An 18589-nucleotide genomic window follows, 5' to 3' on the forward strand; every position below is an offset into this window, starting at 1 on the left:
GACCTTCGGGTCAGCAGTCGAGCGCCATAACCACTAGACCACCGTGGCGGGGCATAGCAGTATAACTGGTGATGGCTTCACTGACAAAGCGGCCGGATCCGTCCATGAATGAACACGAGTGATCCCGATACCAATTAGGCAAAGACAGACACTGCGAAAAAACGATGATTTTTTACTCGGACTGTCACACATACTCACTACTTAGCCCTTATTAGTCCTCTTCCACAGCTTTCAAGTGTGTCGCCAACAGAGTGTCGGAACGGAACGAAAACCGAAAACGAAAAACGAAAAAAACGATATTTTTGACCGGAACGAAAACGTAAGCGGAACGTTATTTATTATTTCGTTCCGGAGTAAAAACGAAATATTTTTTATCGTTTTTCGGTTCACGGGAAAACTTGGCGAAACGGAAAAACCGAGGTCATGCAACGTGAGCATCAAGGCATAGCTCAGGGTACAGAATCAGTGCGCATCTCGGACAGATATCCCAAAGTAAAAATGTTGAAATATTGCGGAAAGCTAAAAAAGTCGCAACCACAGCTGTTTGTATTATTACAACTGGACTTTCGTGTGCCTCTCACACAGGCCGTAGTGGAGAGGGCATTGTCGGCGCTGCAGTTTGCTTGATCAGAACAGCGGTCGCGCATATCAGATGACGGGCTCCTTCTGAGATCATGCTCACACTCTTGACACAAGTCATTGAGCCTGCTCTACAAAGTTCTAATTCGCTCTTGAGAAAATTAACCACTATAACTTAGAAAAGCACTGGTTTGCGTTATTTGATTACGAATTCATGGTACAGTTACCCGCGATTCTCTTAACAACGTGGGAAGGATTTGTTTTAGCCTGTCCCGGATTTTTAAAGGGGAAGTCTAATGTCCGCCGCGGTGGATAAGTGGCTACGGTGCTCGGCTGCTGACCCGAAGGTTGCTGACCCGACACCCTGCCCCTGACACACAAGGCAGTCTTCGCACAAAAGCAGATCTCGCATCTGCTTTCAAACGTCTGCAAGTCAACAATGCAGTTCTTTTCTTTAAGACATCTAAGGGCAATTAATTATTCATAGCTTTACTCCACAATGTGAAGCTTCGCGCTTCGCATCACTCGCTTTTTCAAAGAGAGGCATTGGTACGTCTCATGGTACTGTAAACGTGGTAGCGTTTACTAAAGGCGTGTTAACAAAGATGGACAAATAAAAACACGGTATTTGTCCTACCACTGTTGTAAACAAAGCGCGATTGCATACCTTCTGCATCGAACAGCGGCAATCCATCGCCGCCGTCACTTTTGATCGTGAAGCAGCACCGAAAGCTTGTAGAAGTGTATTCCTGGTGAGTTTTCAGTCGTGTTCGAGCATCCAAATACCCAGCAGTTGTTTCTCGACGCCGCTGAAGGCTGTCACAATTGTAAAATTGCGATAGAAAAATGCAAGTATCACAGAAACTACAGCGGTCGCCTACACGCCCACGGGAACACTGCTCGCGCGAGTGCGCTTACGCTTCTGAGCCGCAGCGACAGGTGGCGTCGGCGGCGCTTTGCGCAGCGCCTATTGTTTCGTTTTCTGCTGGTGCATCGCTTCCTCACCGAATTTTTCAGCTAGTTCAGATGGGACACGACAGAACAAACCGCGCTCGACGGCATTTCAAATATGACAGCGTCTCAGACAAATCGACATGTCAGGTTGAGAACTGCCAGCACGTTGTGTCGGGCGACCATGGTGGAAACCTGGAGCGTCATTTGCAGCGGCGCCACAAGGAAGTGTACGACAACATTCTGGCCGAAAAGGCCAGCTCTACAAAGCGTGTTGTGTCGGACGAGGCGGAAGGCTGTCCTGCGGCAAAGCTCAGGCAAGTGAATATACAGAGCATGTTTCAACCCACATCGTCGAAGTGTGTTTTGCTGGAAATAACAGAGGACAGCATTATGAATAGTTGCGTTGTGCTAGTCACGAGAAATGGTCGGCCATTTCGGCTAATTGATGACTCCGGCTTTCGCAAAATAATTGATCCTGTCCTAAAAGCGCTCAGTGCTAAGCGAGCCATCACAGCCGAGACTGTTAAGGACAGGGTCCAGGAACAAGCCAAAAGCAAGAGAGAAGAAATTTCGCAGACGCTGAGAAAACGTATGTTTTCTTTGAAAATTGACTGCGCGTCGCGACTTGACAGGGCTCTGCTTGGCATCAACGTACAGTATGCCGAAAAAGGGAAGCTAATTCTTCAACCACTGGCCATGAAGGAGCTTTTCGCTAGACACACTGCTGAGCATCTGACATCACAGGTGAAAAGCACTCTGTCACGCTACGACTTCAGTGTCACCCAAATGTACAGTGTCACAACTGACAATGGTACAAACATGCTAAAGGCTGCTCGTCTTCTTGGTGAAACAGACCATGAAACCGGCGCTTCTAGTTCAGACGAGGAGGTTGATAGTGGCTACCCGGAATTTGGACATTGCGGCTCTTTACTGGACGATTCAGAGGATGCGGAGCGCCTTGATCTTGATGGGGCAGATTTCAAGTTCGGCGTAAGGTGTGCTGCGCACACTCTGCAACTGGCTGTTAGCGACGCTGTAAAGGACTCGGGTGTCAACACCCTCATTGCACAATGTCGTGCACTTGTGAAGAAACTCCGCGCACAAAGTGCAATGGGTTTGATAAGGAAGCTAGGGCTAAGGAAGCCTATTATTGATTGCCCGACACGTTGGATGTCAACGTTGGTCATGTTGACGAGGTTGGTTGAATTGAAGGACTTTGCTAAAGACTTTCTCCCCCACGACGAGACCGCCAGTTGGACTGAAAGCATGTGGGCAAAAGTAGAAATGATCATAGAATCCCTTCAGCCGGCACATGAAGCCACGAAAATGCTTCAGGCAGAACAACTGACAATCGGAGATTTCTACGGTGCATGGTTGACGTGCTCCTTGAAGACAGCAACAATATCATCGCCACTGGCACAGGCCCTCGTTCAGTCAATGAAGAAACGAGAGGGAAATCTTTGCAGTACGGATATCTTTTGTGCTGCACTGTACATGGACCACCGCTATCGCCTTCTTCTGACACCTGATCAAAAATACCGAGCGAGAATGCACCTGTGCAAAACCTGGAAGCGCATTACAGGCCTTCAGCAGAATCAGTGTAGCAGCTGCATTCCAGAGAGCACCGCTGCGCTAACTTCAGAGGAACCAGAAGATGCCCTCGAGGCGTTTTTGAAAACGAAGGAAGCTGTAGTTGGCGCTCAATCGCATTTGACAAGTGAGCCAGGATCAGCGGACATCGCACACTTACTGGAAATGCTGGACAAGGAGCCGCGCATTCCAAGAAGCACGAATGTGTTGACATTTTGGGACGAGCGCAAAGAGCGGCAACCGGAGCTATACATGTTAGCACAAGTGGCCCTTGGTGTGCCAGCCACACAAGTCAGCGTGGAGAGGGCATTTTCGGCATTGAAGTTTGTTTTGTCAGAGCAGCGGTCTCGCTTATCGGCGAGTATACTCGATGACCTGCTGCTTCTGAAATCGTGTGCACCCCCTTGACGAAAATTCGGGATTCAAACTTGAGGAAAAATAAATATCAAGTTTTTGTTGTAGCCTTGCTTTGAAATTTTTTGCGGCTTCCCTCATAATCATATCGTGGCTTTCTGACGTAAAACCCCAACACTTATTAATACATTTTTGTTTGTTAGTTTATTTCTTATTTTTGAGTATGTACTTTTAATATTAAGTATTTTGTTCGTTTTTATTATTAAGAAACCGTTACGAACCGTTACGGAACGTTTTTTTTTTTCGTTCCGGAACAGAAACGAAACGAAACTTTTGTCTGTGGAACGAAACAAAAATCGGAACGAAAAACACTTCGTTCCGACACCCTGGTCGCCAACATAAACGTGATAGTTCTTTAAAGCTGCAACTACCATCACTAATTTTTCCGCTCCAATGCTACATTATCATACTGTGGACGGATGTTGCGTTTATGAAGGCACACTCGTTCCGCGTCACAATGGCTGACACACCCAAGTGTGACTCCTGCTGGCTGGTGGAGCGTTTTCAGTGGTTTTCAGACCACTGAAAACGCTCTGTGCGTTTGCGCTCGCTATGACACCCAGGGATATCCACTTTGGAAAGCAAGGACACCGAAAGACAGAAGGCAGGGAGGTTAACCAGAAAAGAATCTCGTTGACTACCCTACGCCGAGGGAATGGCAAACGGGAATAAAAAGATGAGAGAGGATGGAGGGAAAGAAAAAAACGAGCGGTGAACTGGCTGACGCGTTCGGGTACTCATCAGAGGCGTTCGCGCAAGCCCGTCGCCCTGAAGTAGCGCAAAAGTGCCTTCACTGCATCGCGGGCCGACGAGCGATGAGGACGGTATTCGAGCCGCACCTGCAAGGAAACTCGCCGATCATGCCGTTCTAGCAGCGCTTTAGAAAGTGTTTTTCGTTTCGAGGCAATGGAGCACAGTGGCACAACAAATGGTAACTATTTTGCGCCGTGCCACACACGCCGCATGCCGCGCTGTCGATCATTCTACTTCATATATTGTACGCGTTCGTGAAAGTAACTCCTAACTAAAGCTGACAGAGCGGATGGCCGCTTTAAACATCCCTCAACTTAGACTCGAGACCCTTTTCAAAAGCCAATATTGGAAGACCATGGCGGTGTGCGTCGATGGCGCAGAAGGCAAAGCACGTGCTGCTATTGGGCTTAAGGTCGACAGGCATCTGCGACCGCCTGTAGTCTTGACGTGCACGTTTGTATTCAACTCGTTATATACGTGTTCGTTGTATGGAGGTTCGGCTGTACACGTCGTCACTTTTGTTGTTGTCGGCGTCTGTATAACATCATGCATCGTGAGGTATCGAGCTGGGCCCATGGGCGAAACTGCAATGAGTAATCTCAGTAGATACCTGCGCTTCCATTGGAAAATAATGATTTTGATGAAAACACGGATAAATGAGGTTTCATTAGGGGTCAGCATGCGGCTCCAGATATTAGACGGTGAATGAAGCTATGCACGCAGTCACTGTCCCAATACACAAACTGCACGTATATTCCTGGTAATTCACATGTGCACTGAAGTCATGCAAAAACTATTAATAAAACGTTTATCTTTCGAAAAACTGGACAAGCCTTTATTACGTGCAGTGTGCGAACAGCTGTTCTGATTCCTTAGAATATAAGAACTCCCGGTGTGCTCCGCAATCTCTCGAGCGTTGTTTGCGCGCGCGATATCTCATGCGAGATGCGTCAGCGTTTGCTCATAACACTTGAGCGTGTCTTGCATGAACGAAGCATAACCTGCGCAACAAGGCTGGGTCCTAACCTGGACAACCATAATTACATAGTGCTTCTTTAAAAGAAATACTTGGTACTTGCGGTTACTTGGTTGTAACTGCGACATTTTTAGTAATAAAGTAATCTAGGATGAGCAATGGGAGGCCCTACTGCGCAAAAGTTGTAAGAGAAGGGGGATGTAGGTGGTAGAACACCTCCGTGTTATTGTCTTGGAGCTCTCGCTATTCCTTTACCGCGCACACGAATAACGATGTTTGAGCGTTTCTTTATATGTTTTCTGCACGTATCCATGACAACATTTACATACTGGCGTTGTCTTCCTTTGTTTCAGAGCATCAGAAACACATCACTCGTTGCGCAATCCTTTCGTGCGTAACGAACATACGTGCTTCGGCGGGTAACAAGAAATCCAACTTATCCGTTACATAGCAGTGGTAGCTTAGGCTTCGTGTAGACGTGTAACACGATATGAACGCCCGCAACGCTTCCAGTCTCTTTCCTGATTCGAACGCGAGTTTATTTCTGCTGGCACACAACACAGGCATATATATATATATATATATATATATATATATATATATATATATTCCACCGCCAGCTTATGCCGCTCGAGGTCTTGATGTTGATAAGAGACTCCTAATGCGTTTGCAGAGTCCTTTCGCGGGACCGCGCTAGATTTCTAGCGTCCTCCGAGGAATTGAGGTGATTCAAAATGGCGCTGCCTCCCACAGACGCAGCAATCGATGTCCGAGATAGGGAAAGTCGAGAAAACAAGAAAACAAAGATCCGAGGTAGTAAAATTGGCTCTGGGTCGAATGAATGTGTGGCGCCGCTTCATATCACGTAATGTTGTGCTCGCCTGTAGTTATATATATAACTGTACTCGGGTTGTGGGATGTCATGAGGAAGTGGTGCGCTTGGCGCGAGATCCCGCAGCGTTGAAAGCGATAAGGCAGCACTGCTATATAGTCGACGCCCCTAGCGGTACGTGGTCCACGCGGCTGTAGTATATATACGATCGAGTGTTGCGTATGTACAATGCTGCACGAGACATAGTGTGTGACGTCACTTGAGAACTGCGGTGAGCGAAGACGAACGCGTGACCGCTTTATTTCAGCCGACAATGCGGCGGTACTGTTCAGCAGCAAAGGAGACGTGCTACGCATTTAGGTCGTCCCATTTAGAGCGCCGCCCAAATATTCAAAAAGAAGAAGTTGAAGGCGGCACCCTGGTGGTCACCACGGAGCGGTTTTGGAGTCTTCTCCCGTTGTTTCTGTTTCGGACGCCGTATGCTTATAAGATCGGCGCACGAAATTATAAAGGCTATACACGGGCGCTCCACGCTTCGTTCGCCCCGTTCAGGGCTTCAATAAACTCGGTGGCTGCAAAGAGTATTGCTTTTTTTTTTATTAACGCACTGTCGCACAAAAAAACCTGCGCGCGTAGGCTATTTTAGGTGCGCGAAAGTCAATTGAGTACACATCTGTGTGCCTTTGCTTAATGAAGCTGCTGCAGTTTATTTTATCTCCGTAAAGCGTATCTTTAAAAAAGCGAAGCTTCCTTCATTTCGCTCGGTATTATTTTATTTATAAGTAAGTCAGCTTCGCGACGCAGGTGAGAACCCAACCAGCGCGTGCCCATTAAGCCCAGACCACCACATACAAATAAAAAAAGGTGGTTTTCTTAATGAAATTTACAGGGGCCGCGAGGATATAGCTCATGCAGTACTTCGTCATATACGAAGTCGACCGTGAAAGCCGAAAGTTTCCAGATGAAAAATAATGAAAAGGCTCTCGAAATGGGCTCCCCTGTAAAGCTGCTCTTTCCTTAAGATTTTCATTACGTTTCTGCGGAAGACCGTGCGTCTAGCAACAGTAAATTCCGTATCGCCTGAGTTTAGCAGCCGAATTATACGCAGACGCCTCCGTCCTGCAGGATCTCAAACAACCTGGCACTTATATCGCCGGCACTCATTATTTTGTTAATAGTGTAAGGAGGAAGAAGAACAACATGCCGCAGTGGGACACCACCTCAGCTGGGAGAGCCAAGCGCGAGCTGTTGGTGCCAGCGCTGCGATTCTTGTGTCGGTTGTCGCCGACCGCTTTCAGCGTCCGTAGGCATCCTGCCCAAGTGCTACTTGCGCCAATAAACCCCGTATCAGAGTGGTGGAGGTGCTGGGTACTCAACCTGGAACTCCGAAACAGGAGACTACCCGCTGCCCCTGAAATGGCCAACGAAACCGCCCAGCAAGGCACGACCCAACCTCCGATGGTCATCGTGCCCACGGCGCTGCGCCTGCGCGATCCACCTTTCTTCAACGGCACCGATGAGCAAGACGTCGAAGACTGGCTGTCGACATTTGAAAAGGTGGGTGCAAGCAACAAGTGGGACGACCCTTCCAAGCTGCAATATGTTTCTTTCTACCTGAAAGAGGTCGCAAGCCTCTGGTTTAACAACCACCAGACAGAATTCACCACCTGGAGTGATTTCAAGCAACGCATTGCCGATGTGTTCGGTCGCCCAGAGGTACGGAAGCTCCGTGCTGAACAGCGCCTACGGGGGCGTGCACAGTTGCAAGGAGAAGGCTTCACAAGTTACATCGAAGACGTACTCGACTTGTGCAAGCGCCTTAACCCTTCGATGAGTGAAGGAGACAAGATCAGACACATCTTGAAGGGGATAGACGACGACGCCTTTCAGATGCTGCTGGCCAAGGACCCGCGGACTGTGTCTGAACTCGCCACTCTGTGCCAGAGCTTCGAGGAACTGCGGAAGCAACGGCTCTTGACACGGCGGCCAGCGGCTACAGACGACACTCTCGCGGCGTTGACCCTCGGTGGTGAGCACAACCCGCTGCTGTCAGAAATCAAACGGTATGTGCGCGAGGAAGTGGCTCGACAACTGTCGTGCCTGTCGTATTTACCGACAACAGAACACACTACTGAGCGTCTCGCGCCAGCCATCCGACAGGTGATACAGGAGCAGGTCTCCGAGGCACTGCCGTCCGCCTCCCAGCCAACACCTGTCGCCGCGCCACTGACTTATGCCGCTGTTACTGCTAATCCACCGCGACCTCTACCTTCGTCGACTCCTCAACCTGTGCGAGTACCAACGACGCCTAGTACACAGCAGTGCTACGGAAACCCCTGGCGCACAGCTGACAACCGTCCCATTTGCTACGCTTGCGGGTATCCAGGCCATGTCGCGCGCTTCTGTCGTCGGCGCTTCGCAGCGACCTCTGCTGCACCGAGGTACCCCGACTACTCTTTCCGGGCCCCGTACGACGCGCAACGCGAACCGCCACCTCAACGTGATCGACTACCAGCTGAACATGACCCGCTGCCAGCCGAACGAGACCGCCAACGTGCTTCCGAGTACCGACCGTTCGCTTCCCGTCGCTCACCCTCACCACGGCGCCGTTCTCTGTCACCCCTGCGTCGCCGACCGAACCAGCTGGAGACGGAAAACTGACTGCCGCAGCTCCGGAGGCACGAGCTGCGTCGTCGTCATACTGTGTAAGTCCTCGCCTGTCCCCCGCCAATGTTATGGAAGTGTTCGTTGAAGGTTTCCGAACTCTCGCGCTTGTCGATACTGGGGCTGCCATATCTGTGATGAGCCGGAAACTTTGTCGCTCTATAAGAAAGGTAACGACGCCGCCTTCCGGGTTTTCGCTCAGTACAGCGAGTGCGCAACAAATTCAGCCGGTTGGAGCATGTACGGCCAGAATCGTCATTCAGGACGTTTTGTACCACATAGAGTTTCTCGTGTTGGCCACGTGTTCGCATGATGTAATACTCGGATGGGATTTTTTGTCACGCCACCACGCCGTTATTGACTGCGCGCGCGCGCAGGTGGAACTTTCTGTGTTTTCTGAGGCCCCATCTACCGACAGAGAACGACCACCCCATGTCGGCAAGCTTGTTGTTGCCACTGACACTGACGTTCCTCCTCTGAGTGCCGTCATAGTTCCTGTCCACTGCGCTGAATTTTCTGGCACTACCGTTGTGTTCACGCCATCTGATGTTTTCAGTCGCCGCCACAGTACATCGCTGCCATTTGCGGTTCTGCCACCTCATCAGCATGCGACGGGAATATTGGTTTGCAACCCCACCGTTTGCCCTCTCACTTTGCACATTAACGAGACGCTTGGCCACGTCCAGCCTGTAGACGAAAATGCTATCGTGCCCATTGAATCCTGCGAAACTGAACCAAAACTTCATTTGAACGCTGTGACCCCGCGTGTTACATCGGATGACGTCTCCTCGGATGTATTCAACCGCTCCATCGCAAGCGAGCTCCCTCAGGATAAACGGGCACAGCTTATTGCGCTTCTTCATGAGTTTAGACATTCGTTCGACTTCCCGCAGAAGGCACTGACTAAAACCAACACAGTTGCTCACCATATCGACACGGGCAGTCACACTCCGTTGCGGCAACGGCCCTATCGTGTATCACCAACGGAACGGAATATCATCGCGGAGCAAGTGAATGACATGCTTCAGCACGGTGTCATCGAGCCTTCTTCTAGTCCCTGGTCTTCACCTGTAGTGCTCGTGCGGAAAAAAGATGGTTCGATTCGATTTTGTGTGGATTACCGACGTCTCAACAAAATTACGCGGAAAGATGTCTACCCTCTTCCCCGCATCGATGACGCCATCGATTGCCTACAAGGTGCCGAATACTTTTCGTCATTGGACTTACGTTCAGGTTACTGGCAGGTCCCGATGGCAGAATGTGACCGTCCTAAAACAGCGTTCGTTACTCCAGACGGCCTGTACGAATTCACAGTAATGCCATTCGGTCTGTGTAATGCGCCTGCAACGTTTGAGCGCATGATGGACAGCATTCTACGCGGCCTAAAGTGGCAGATATGTTTATGTTACCTTGATGATGTTGTCGTGTTCTCCCCAGATTTTCCTACGCACGTCGACCGTTTGCGCACGATTCTTCAGTGCCTTACCAAGGCAAACCTTCAGCTTAATCTGAAGAAGTGCCGCTTCGGGGCTCGCCAACTCACTATACTTGGTCATGTTGTCTCAAAGGATGGAATTCTTCCAGACCCGGACAAACTTCGTGCGGTCGCCGAGTTTCCTAAGCCGACTACACTCAAAGAACTGCGGAGCTTCGTCGGCTTGTGCTCGTATTTTCGTCGTTTCGTCCGTAACTTTGCGTCGATTATAGCTCCACTTACGAAACTACTTGCTGGCCCTGCTAATCTTTCCAGTTGGACCCAAGCATGCGACGAAGCCTTCGACACATTGCGCCGCCTGCTTACGTCACCACCCATTCTGCGCCATTACGACCCCACTGCTCCGACCGAAGTGCACACAGACGCTAGCGGCGTCGGTCTTGGCGCAGTGCTCGCGCAACGTAAGCCCGGCATTCCAGAGTACGTCGTCGCATATGCTAGCCGCGCCCTCACAAAAGCAGAAACCAACTACTCCGTCACCGAGAAAGAGTGCCTCGCAATTGTGTGGGCATTAAGCAAGTTTCGTCCTTACTTGTACGGACAGACTTTCGACGTCGTAACCGACCATCATGCACTCTGTTGGTTAGCTTCTTTGAAGGATCCTTCCGGTCGCCTTGGACGTTGGGCTCTTCGCCTACAAGAATTTGACATCCGCGTCGTCTACCGATCTGGGCGAAAACATTCTGACGCGGACGCGCTCTCTCGATCGCCAGTGCAATCTAGTGAAGACCCGCATTCAGAAGCTGCCTTTCCCATCACTGCCGTTTCCGTCACGGACATGCCATCTGAGCAGCGAAAAGACCCATGGATTGCCTCTCTCCTCAACGTCCTTTCCGACTCTTCAACGTCTGCATACCCACGTGCTCTTCGTCGCCAAGCCACACATTTTGAGATACGAGACGCGTTATTATACCGAAGAAATCACCAAGCAGATGGTCGCAAATGGCTCTTGGTTATACCAAGCCACATGCGATCTGACGTATGTGCATATTTTCACGCTGACCCGCAACATGCTCACGCCGGCGTGTTGAAAACATACCAACGGCTCCGCCAGCGTTACTACTGGCGTGGCATGTACACCTTCGTCCAAAAATATATTCGATCATGTCCATTGTGCCAACAACGAAAGTCATTTGCCCATTCACCCGGATTACTGCAACCTCTACCGTGTCCGGCACGCCCTTTCGACCGTGTTGGCATTGATCTATATGGACCGCTTCCTTACACCGCAGCTGGCAATCGATGGATAATTGTCGCCGTAGACCATCTAACGAGATACGCTGAAACAGCTCCGCTATCTTCAGCCGGTGCTCGTGACGTAGCCAACTTCGTCTTACGTCGCTTCGTCCTGCGTCATGGTGCACCACGCGAACTACTCAGCGACAGAGGGCGCGTGTTTTTATCCGAGGTTCTTCAAGAACTCCTTCGCGCATGTCGCACGGTTCACCGCACCTCTACAGCCTACCACCCGCAGACCAACGGTCTCACTGAGCGCTTCAACAGAACGCTGGGAGACATGCTCGCGATGTATGTCGATGCTGACCAGTCGAACTGGGATGTGGTCCTCCCCTTTGTAACTTATGCATATAATACGGCAACGCAGTCAACGACGGGCTTCTCGCCTTTCTTTCTTCTATATGGCCGCGAACCGTGCGCCACCCTTGACACTATTTTGCCGTATCGTCCGGACGCCTCCGAATTCAGCCCCCTTTCTGAAATTGTGCAGCACGCTGAAGAGTGTCGTCAGTTGGCCCGCTCATTCACCTCGGACAAACAGACCCTCGAAAAAGAACGCCATGACCGCGACCAGCAAGTCGAGACTTTCGCCGTAGGTTCGCTCGTTTGGCTCCGACTGCCCTTCCATTCCCCTGGCCTGTCGTCCAAGTTTGCCCCCAAGTATCACGGTCCTTATCGCGTCGTGGAACGTCGATCACATATAACATACGTGATTGAGCCAGTCACGCCATCTACAGACAGGCGCCGGCTTGGTCGGGAGACAGTCCACGTCAGTCGCCTCAAACCATACCACGACCCCTTCGTTCTGTCGTCACCTTGATTCGCCAGGATGGCTCTCCTTTGTCGCCGGGGTGTTGTAAGGAGGAAGAAGAACAACATGCCGCAGTGGGACACCACCTCAGCTGGGAGAGCCAAGCGCGAGCTGTTGGTGCCAGCGCTGCGATTCTTGTGTCGGTTGTCGCCGACCGCTTTCAGCGTCCGTAGGCATCCTGCCCAAGTGCTACTTGCGCCAATAAACCCCGTATCAATAGCAACGATTGTAATAGTAGATCTCGCTCTTCAACGTGACTGAGGCAGAAGCCAGCGATCAGTTTCCATTAATACGCCTTTAATTCGTTGTGACGTGCCTAGCTGTCCGCGTTGTAGGCGGTACCAAAAAAAAAGTAAGTAAATGAGTCTGTGGTTACTATCTACGCAAACAAGGAAACATGCATCCGCCCTACTTTACCTCTAAATTGAGGTAACCCGTTGCAGTTAACGCTATCAGAATAAAACTGACACACAATGTTCTGTTGTCACTCAATGAACAGATGTCTTAGACCATGCGTTTTCGTAGTAGTAAAAAAAAACAATTTTATAAAGACCACATTTTACATGTAGCTTCTGGACCAAACGAAAATCTTTCACCAGCAATACTTATTTAGCGAGGGAACTTTTCGAATTGTGTAGGACTTTCATAATAATAGTGGCCTAAATTAGCTGCCTGAAAAGTTTTTTTTTTCTGATGAGTTGTGTCTCAGTAGCACTTCCTTAAGCAATTTTCTCAACGTGGAATTAAACGTAAAAGCGCACTTCATCATCACCGTTTACTCAGCAAACAAAGCTTTGCTGAACTTAAAAATAAATAATGTGTTACTATTAATTTTCAAAAACGCGTTGCGAAGTTCTGAGCCTGGTTTTACGAATAAAATGAAAGCGCCGACGCTGTAGATATAGAAAACGCTACATTACATTGTTCCGACAAAAACGTATTTACGCAGATAGAGGATAATGATTTTCTTTAATATAAACAATTACCACGAAAATTGCGCTTATTTATTGAAAGGTGTTCATGGTCAGCCTCATTTGTTCACAAAGCGGATTACCTGAAGCGTAGCCGCACTTCAAGGTAGAAGAAGGGAAAATTACATATGCGAACAAAGTCCATCAACTGTGCGAGATTATCATATGGACAACTTTCCAATAACTAAAACTTGCTGTTGAACTTCTGCAGTAGCTGCGCTTCAAAGCAGTCATAAGACAGCTTGCCTCGCTTCGTAAATGCGTCCGCAACCCCGCTAAATAGGCACTGGATGGGAGCAGGGTGTGGTACTTCTGTATTTACTATCAGGAAAAGCTGGCGAACGCTTGCAGTTTTCTCTGAGCACACTTGAATACAGTCCAACTCCTGTATCATTTATAGCTAGCTATTCGTAGTGTCCTCGCTCCTAACAATTGAGTTCCATTTTGTAACAGCGGGGCGCGGGGAATAGAATCAGAATCAAAAGTAACTAGTAACGTACACCATCAAAGGTACCCAAAAACGTTAACGTCGATACGTCACCCATTATAGTTTCGAAATGGTAACGCGTACGTTAACAAAAAAAGAGAGTTCGGCCATTATGGTAACGCCGTTGCTTGGGAAACGTGAACGCCAACACTGCTGAAGACTGTGCGGAAGGTATAGTTGCGAGGTTGTGTGTTCTTGGCGTGGCCTTGCCCCTCCGTCACAACCTTTTTATGCTCAGCCGCTGTGTTCTGAACTTTCTCTCTAGCAGAACAATGGAGCTTGCATGGCTGCGGTATATGCCCATTGCTTTAACGTTAATTAATCGGGCACACACAGTACAATTATAGTTACGCTCATGCCACTTAGCAGGGTTACCGTTGGTGGCTACATTGCGCCAAATTCGCTACTTTTCGATCACGTTTGGCGGCGAAAATTTTTGGTTGGCTCCGTGGGTACTTTCTGGTTATTTTTAAACTTCTTATTTGACGCATTAAATAGCAACCTTTCTCGTTATTTGCAGATAGCATACGTCGTTTTTAAGCTTTTTTTGTCGTTTCAGCCCATGCGCACGCGCGTCCTCCACCCATGCATCAGCAGGCTGGCGCACATCGAGGCATCTTTACGCAACGTTTGTCGCGCCTGCGAGTACGGAGCGGCGAAGTTGCGTGCATGTTGGCAAACGCGTCACCAGCACGCTGCTCATGCTGCCCGCCATCTATGCTGATGCCATGCGGACGCTTCCACCAGTAATTCTGATGTGCAGTGTGTTTTCGCGTGTAAACTTAACAAACACGGACATCGGCAGCAAAATGAAGGTGATGTGTTTATCTTTAACCAGATTTCACTATCTGAAGCTGGACTTGTATCATGGTAACTCTGCTAATCAAATTTGGTCTGCAGCTTCGACGAAAAACTGTTTCAACGTTTAATGTTCCTACTAACCTGCTGGCTTGAATGTTCCATTATTACTCTGTATCTGGAAATAACTCTGTCTTTTTTACATAAACTCTATGTGCGCGCAATGAATTAATTAAAATTTGTTCGTTTATATGCAACTTAACTCTGGAGTGAAGACCAAGGAATAGGGGAAATATCGTGCTGTTATGTCGATAGTCTTGCTTATTGAAAACGATATTATTTATTGATAACTACTAAAGATTCTACTCATATAATGACGCTTGTGTTCTATTTGGCTTCAAGTTTGACGATAATAATAAATGGCATGGCTACATTGGATACGTTGAGCTTGAGTTCTGGCTGCTTTTCAAGTCCACCCAACGGCAACCCTGCCACTTAGCCTTATGTGTACATGTCAACAACGTACGCAAAGCTGCGAGTCGGGCTTGCTTTTCGCCGAGCTTTCGCTGCGAAGTGTGAAAACCTGATGGGAGCGCTGACGGCACAAAAAAAAGAAGAATAATATTAAAGAAAGAAAAAAAAAGAAAGAATATAAGCGACGAGGACGGAGAGTGCAGTTCACCCTCTTCCTTTGTATTTCTGAGTGTCATTAACATTAGTATACAGTTCTCACTAGCCGCAGTGCGCCCCGCCACGATGGTCTATAGTGGTTATGGCGCTCGACTACTTACCCTAAAGCCGTGGGATCGAATCTCGGCTGCGACGGCCGCATTTTCGATGGAGGCGAAAGTGTTTGAGGGCCGCGTACTGAGATTTAGGTGCACGTTAAAGAACCCCAGGTGGTCGAAATTTCCAGAGCCCTCCACTACGGCGTCCCTCATAATCATATCATGGTTTTGGGACGTAAACCCTAGATATTAAAAAAAACAAAACTAGCCGCAGTGCAGTATGAACACGCCTGTAACCTTAGGAACCGAGTAACTATATTGCTCAACGTGCAGCTTAATGTCCTCCCTGTCTCCATTACTCTAGCCCAGACCTTGCTCCCTTACTCTGCTACCACCGCACGAAATAAAGAGTCCGCCAGTCTGTTCCATTCCCCGAACGAAAATACTTACCATGCATTATCGTATAATGATGACGAAAGCAGACGTGGCTGTATTGCGCCACGTGAGTTGGACGTGTGCGCGTAACTCAATAGCCTGACTCTAATCGGGGACGCCATTAATGGCTTTAATCGAGCCGGCCACCCCCCTGCATTGCGCGATACCGTGTGAGGAAAACCATTCGGGGCCTACGAGGCCTCCAATCGCGATGTATGCTTTACCGTCTTTCGTCACGTTGCTAAGGCAATGACGAAGTAGTTTTAATAAACGTTCCGCGATGATTGATAAAGGAACGAAGAACACGATAACGGCGGTTGCACTTAGCTTGCTTTATTTGGCTTTGTGGCCTTCCGAATACTCAATTCCTTCGAAACGTAAGCCACCTTTTTCAAGATACGCACGAAAATGTTAGCTCTTTTTTTTTCTTTCTGAAGGGAATGTGTCCTTTTCTTCTGCTTCCCATTTGACCACTTCTTGTCTTTTCTAGATACGTGCCTTAAAAACTTGCCACTCACCCCTCCCCCCCCCCCCTTGCCCTCGATATGAATTATTTATGGTCAATTGTATCAATAACTAACTCTGACGGCCCACTGAGGTCTCACAGGAAGAGATCTAATAGGTATTAATAATAATAATAATAATAATAATAATAATAATAATAATAATAATAATAATAATAATAATAATAATAATAATAATAATAATAATAATAATAATAATCAATCAATCAATCAATCAATGATTTATTTAACGTGCCCAGGAACAACCGTAAGGTCTTTGTGCTGGCGCACGCAAAAAAAAAACAATAAAAATAAACAATACAATACAGACAGTTTTCAGAAATAAAAAGAGCAAAAACACGTAGACAAAGAGAAATGAACACAAAAGGGGAGGAGTAAAATAAGACAACACGAGAAATATTGACGGGGAATAAAAAATTAGATTGCATATATACAACTATGCGGAAAGACTGAGAAGGGAAGACTTTGTACATTGTGCCACACTATGTCAAAACAGTGCAAAGCTCGGATAAAAACAATGATTGTGGGCTATGAAACACGTCAAGATCAAGAAAATTAACATTATAGAGACTTTGTATTCTGTGAACCGTAGAGTGTTGGAAGAAGCAGGCGGGTACATGAAACGGTCTGTTCTCTCTGGTTAACTTACGCGGAATTCGAAAATTTACACAATTGAGAAGTACAGGGCAGGATATGATACCGTGGACTAGCTTGTAAAGAAATAAGAGATCAGAGCGATTTCGTCGGCAGTGAAGTGATGGCAGTGATAATAATTCAGCAGTACTTGAACGTAATAATAATAATAATAATAATAATAATAATAATAATAATAATAATAATAATAATAATAATAATAATAATAATAATAATAATAATCAATCAATCAATCAATCAATCAATCAATCAATCAATCAATGATTTATTTAACGTGCCCAGGAACAACCGTAAGGTCTTCGTGCTGGCGCACGCAAAAAAAATTAATAAAAATAAACAATACAATACAGACAGTTTTCAGAAATAAAAAGAGCAAAAACACGTAGACAAAGAGAAATGAACACAAAAGGGGAGGAGTAAAATAAGACAACACGAGAAATATTGACGGGGCATAAAATATTAGATTGCATATATACAATAATAATAATAATAATAATAATAATAATAATAATAATAATAATAATAATAATAATAATAATAATAATAATACTGAGAGATGTAGGCTAGGCGCTCAATTTCCTCCACCAGTAATCGATAATTTTTAGCCAAAGGAACGAAAACACAGTTTCGAAGCAGAATTTTGGCGTTATACACTAATTTAGTGTCGATCATTAGTGCCTTGTGAAAGTTAAGCAAAAGCGTTGCACATCTTGCGCTTCCCATCTTTCGGGACACAGTGCAGGTAGTGAGTCGATGAAACTCGGCAAAGAGGCCAACGTAGTTAAGCGGTGCCGGTAGACCCATGTTCACAAAGTCTGTCATACTTTGCCATTCTAGTGCCTTCATGCCTTTACTTACCTAATTTGCCCTTAACTTTATTGTATCCAAAAGGAAGAAGGAAGCGTTCATTCAAGTAGCCAGTCAAGTATGTCTTAAGGCGTCACTTTAACGGTGCCAGATAACCAGCTGTTGATGTAGTCTTTGAAGACTTCTTCAATTTCGTCGTTCTTTCAAAGGAACCCGACGTTTGTGAAGCACATTCACATGTCAAACTCCGCGGCTTATCTTTAAGGAACGCCAGAATTCCAAAGTTATACCACGACGCTAGACTTCCTTAGCAGATCCTGCTTTCCGACTTTTAATTAGATGTACCTAACCTAACTCAACATTGCCGCTCCCTCTAAGCTCAGACTCTCACCGTTGTCTGGTACGGCTACGGCTTCATCTTCTCGTGACCAAGCGCTTCTAAAGCGCCAGGAGTCATTTCGCTTACCACCTCCCAGCTCACGGTTTTCAGCATCGCACTTAAAGCCCACAATTGCCGCTTCGTTGTTTACCGCACTCGTACAGCTATCGGCTACCGCACAAGCATTGTGGCTTTATGAACATGATGGCATTCCAAGGTTTCTGGCGTGACGGGAAGCGTACCTGCACGAAATTCAGGATCCTGCAAACAAGAGGCAAGCAAGCGGAACTCCTCCGCTGTATATTTGTGTTTTAACGCTAAAGTACTAAAGTATAGCTTCAGCCGTATGTTCGCATTCAAATTAGGACCCTCAGCGCGCACGCGTACACAAAAACAAATCCCCCCCCCCCCTAAAAAAAAGGACTTTTTGAGAAAAGCGAATGCACAGGTTGCTATTTTATAGACACACACTACATCTCGCAGTTTTGGTTTTAATTTTGGA

General features: G+C 47.4%; 2 protein-coding genes across 2 annotated transcripts in view; both read left to right on the plus strand.

Annotated features, from left to right (window-relative positions):
* The window catches only part of LOC119392996 (whirlin), a 328938-nt gene that overhangs the window by 244356 nt on the left and 65993 nt on the right, over positions 1-18589 (plus strand). The gene's annotated exons all lie outside the window — the stretch shown is intronic.
* Positions 254-3584, plus strand: LOC125758067 (uncharacterized). Its single transcript, XM_049414723.1, has one exon. It carries the CDS (start codon positions 1426-1428, stop codon positions 3529-3531), a length of 2106 nt encoding a protein of 701 aa, XP_049270680.1. The 5' UTR covers positions 254-1425; the 3' UTR covers positions 3532-3584.

The sequence above is a fragment of the Rhipicephalus sanguineus genome, chromosome 1, assembly GCF_013339695.2.
Source record: "Rhipicephalus sanguineus isolate Rsan-2018 chromosome 1, BIME_Rsan_1.4, whole genome shotgun sequence".
NCBI lineage: Eukaryota > Metazoa > Arthropoda > Arachnida > Ixodida > Ixodidae > Rhipicephalus > Rhipicephalus sanguineus.

Bases quoted from the DNA above. Each gene is read 5' to 3' on its own strand.
- LOC125758067 (XM_049414723.1), top strand. From the start codon at position 1,426: ATGCAAGTATCACAGAAACTACAGCGGTCGCCTACACGCCCACGGGAA.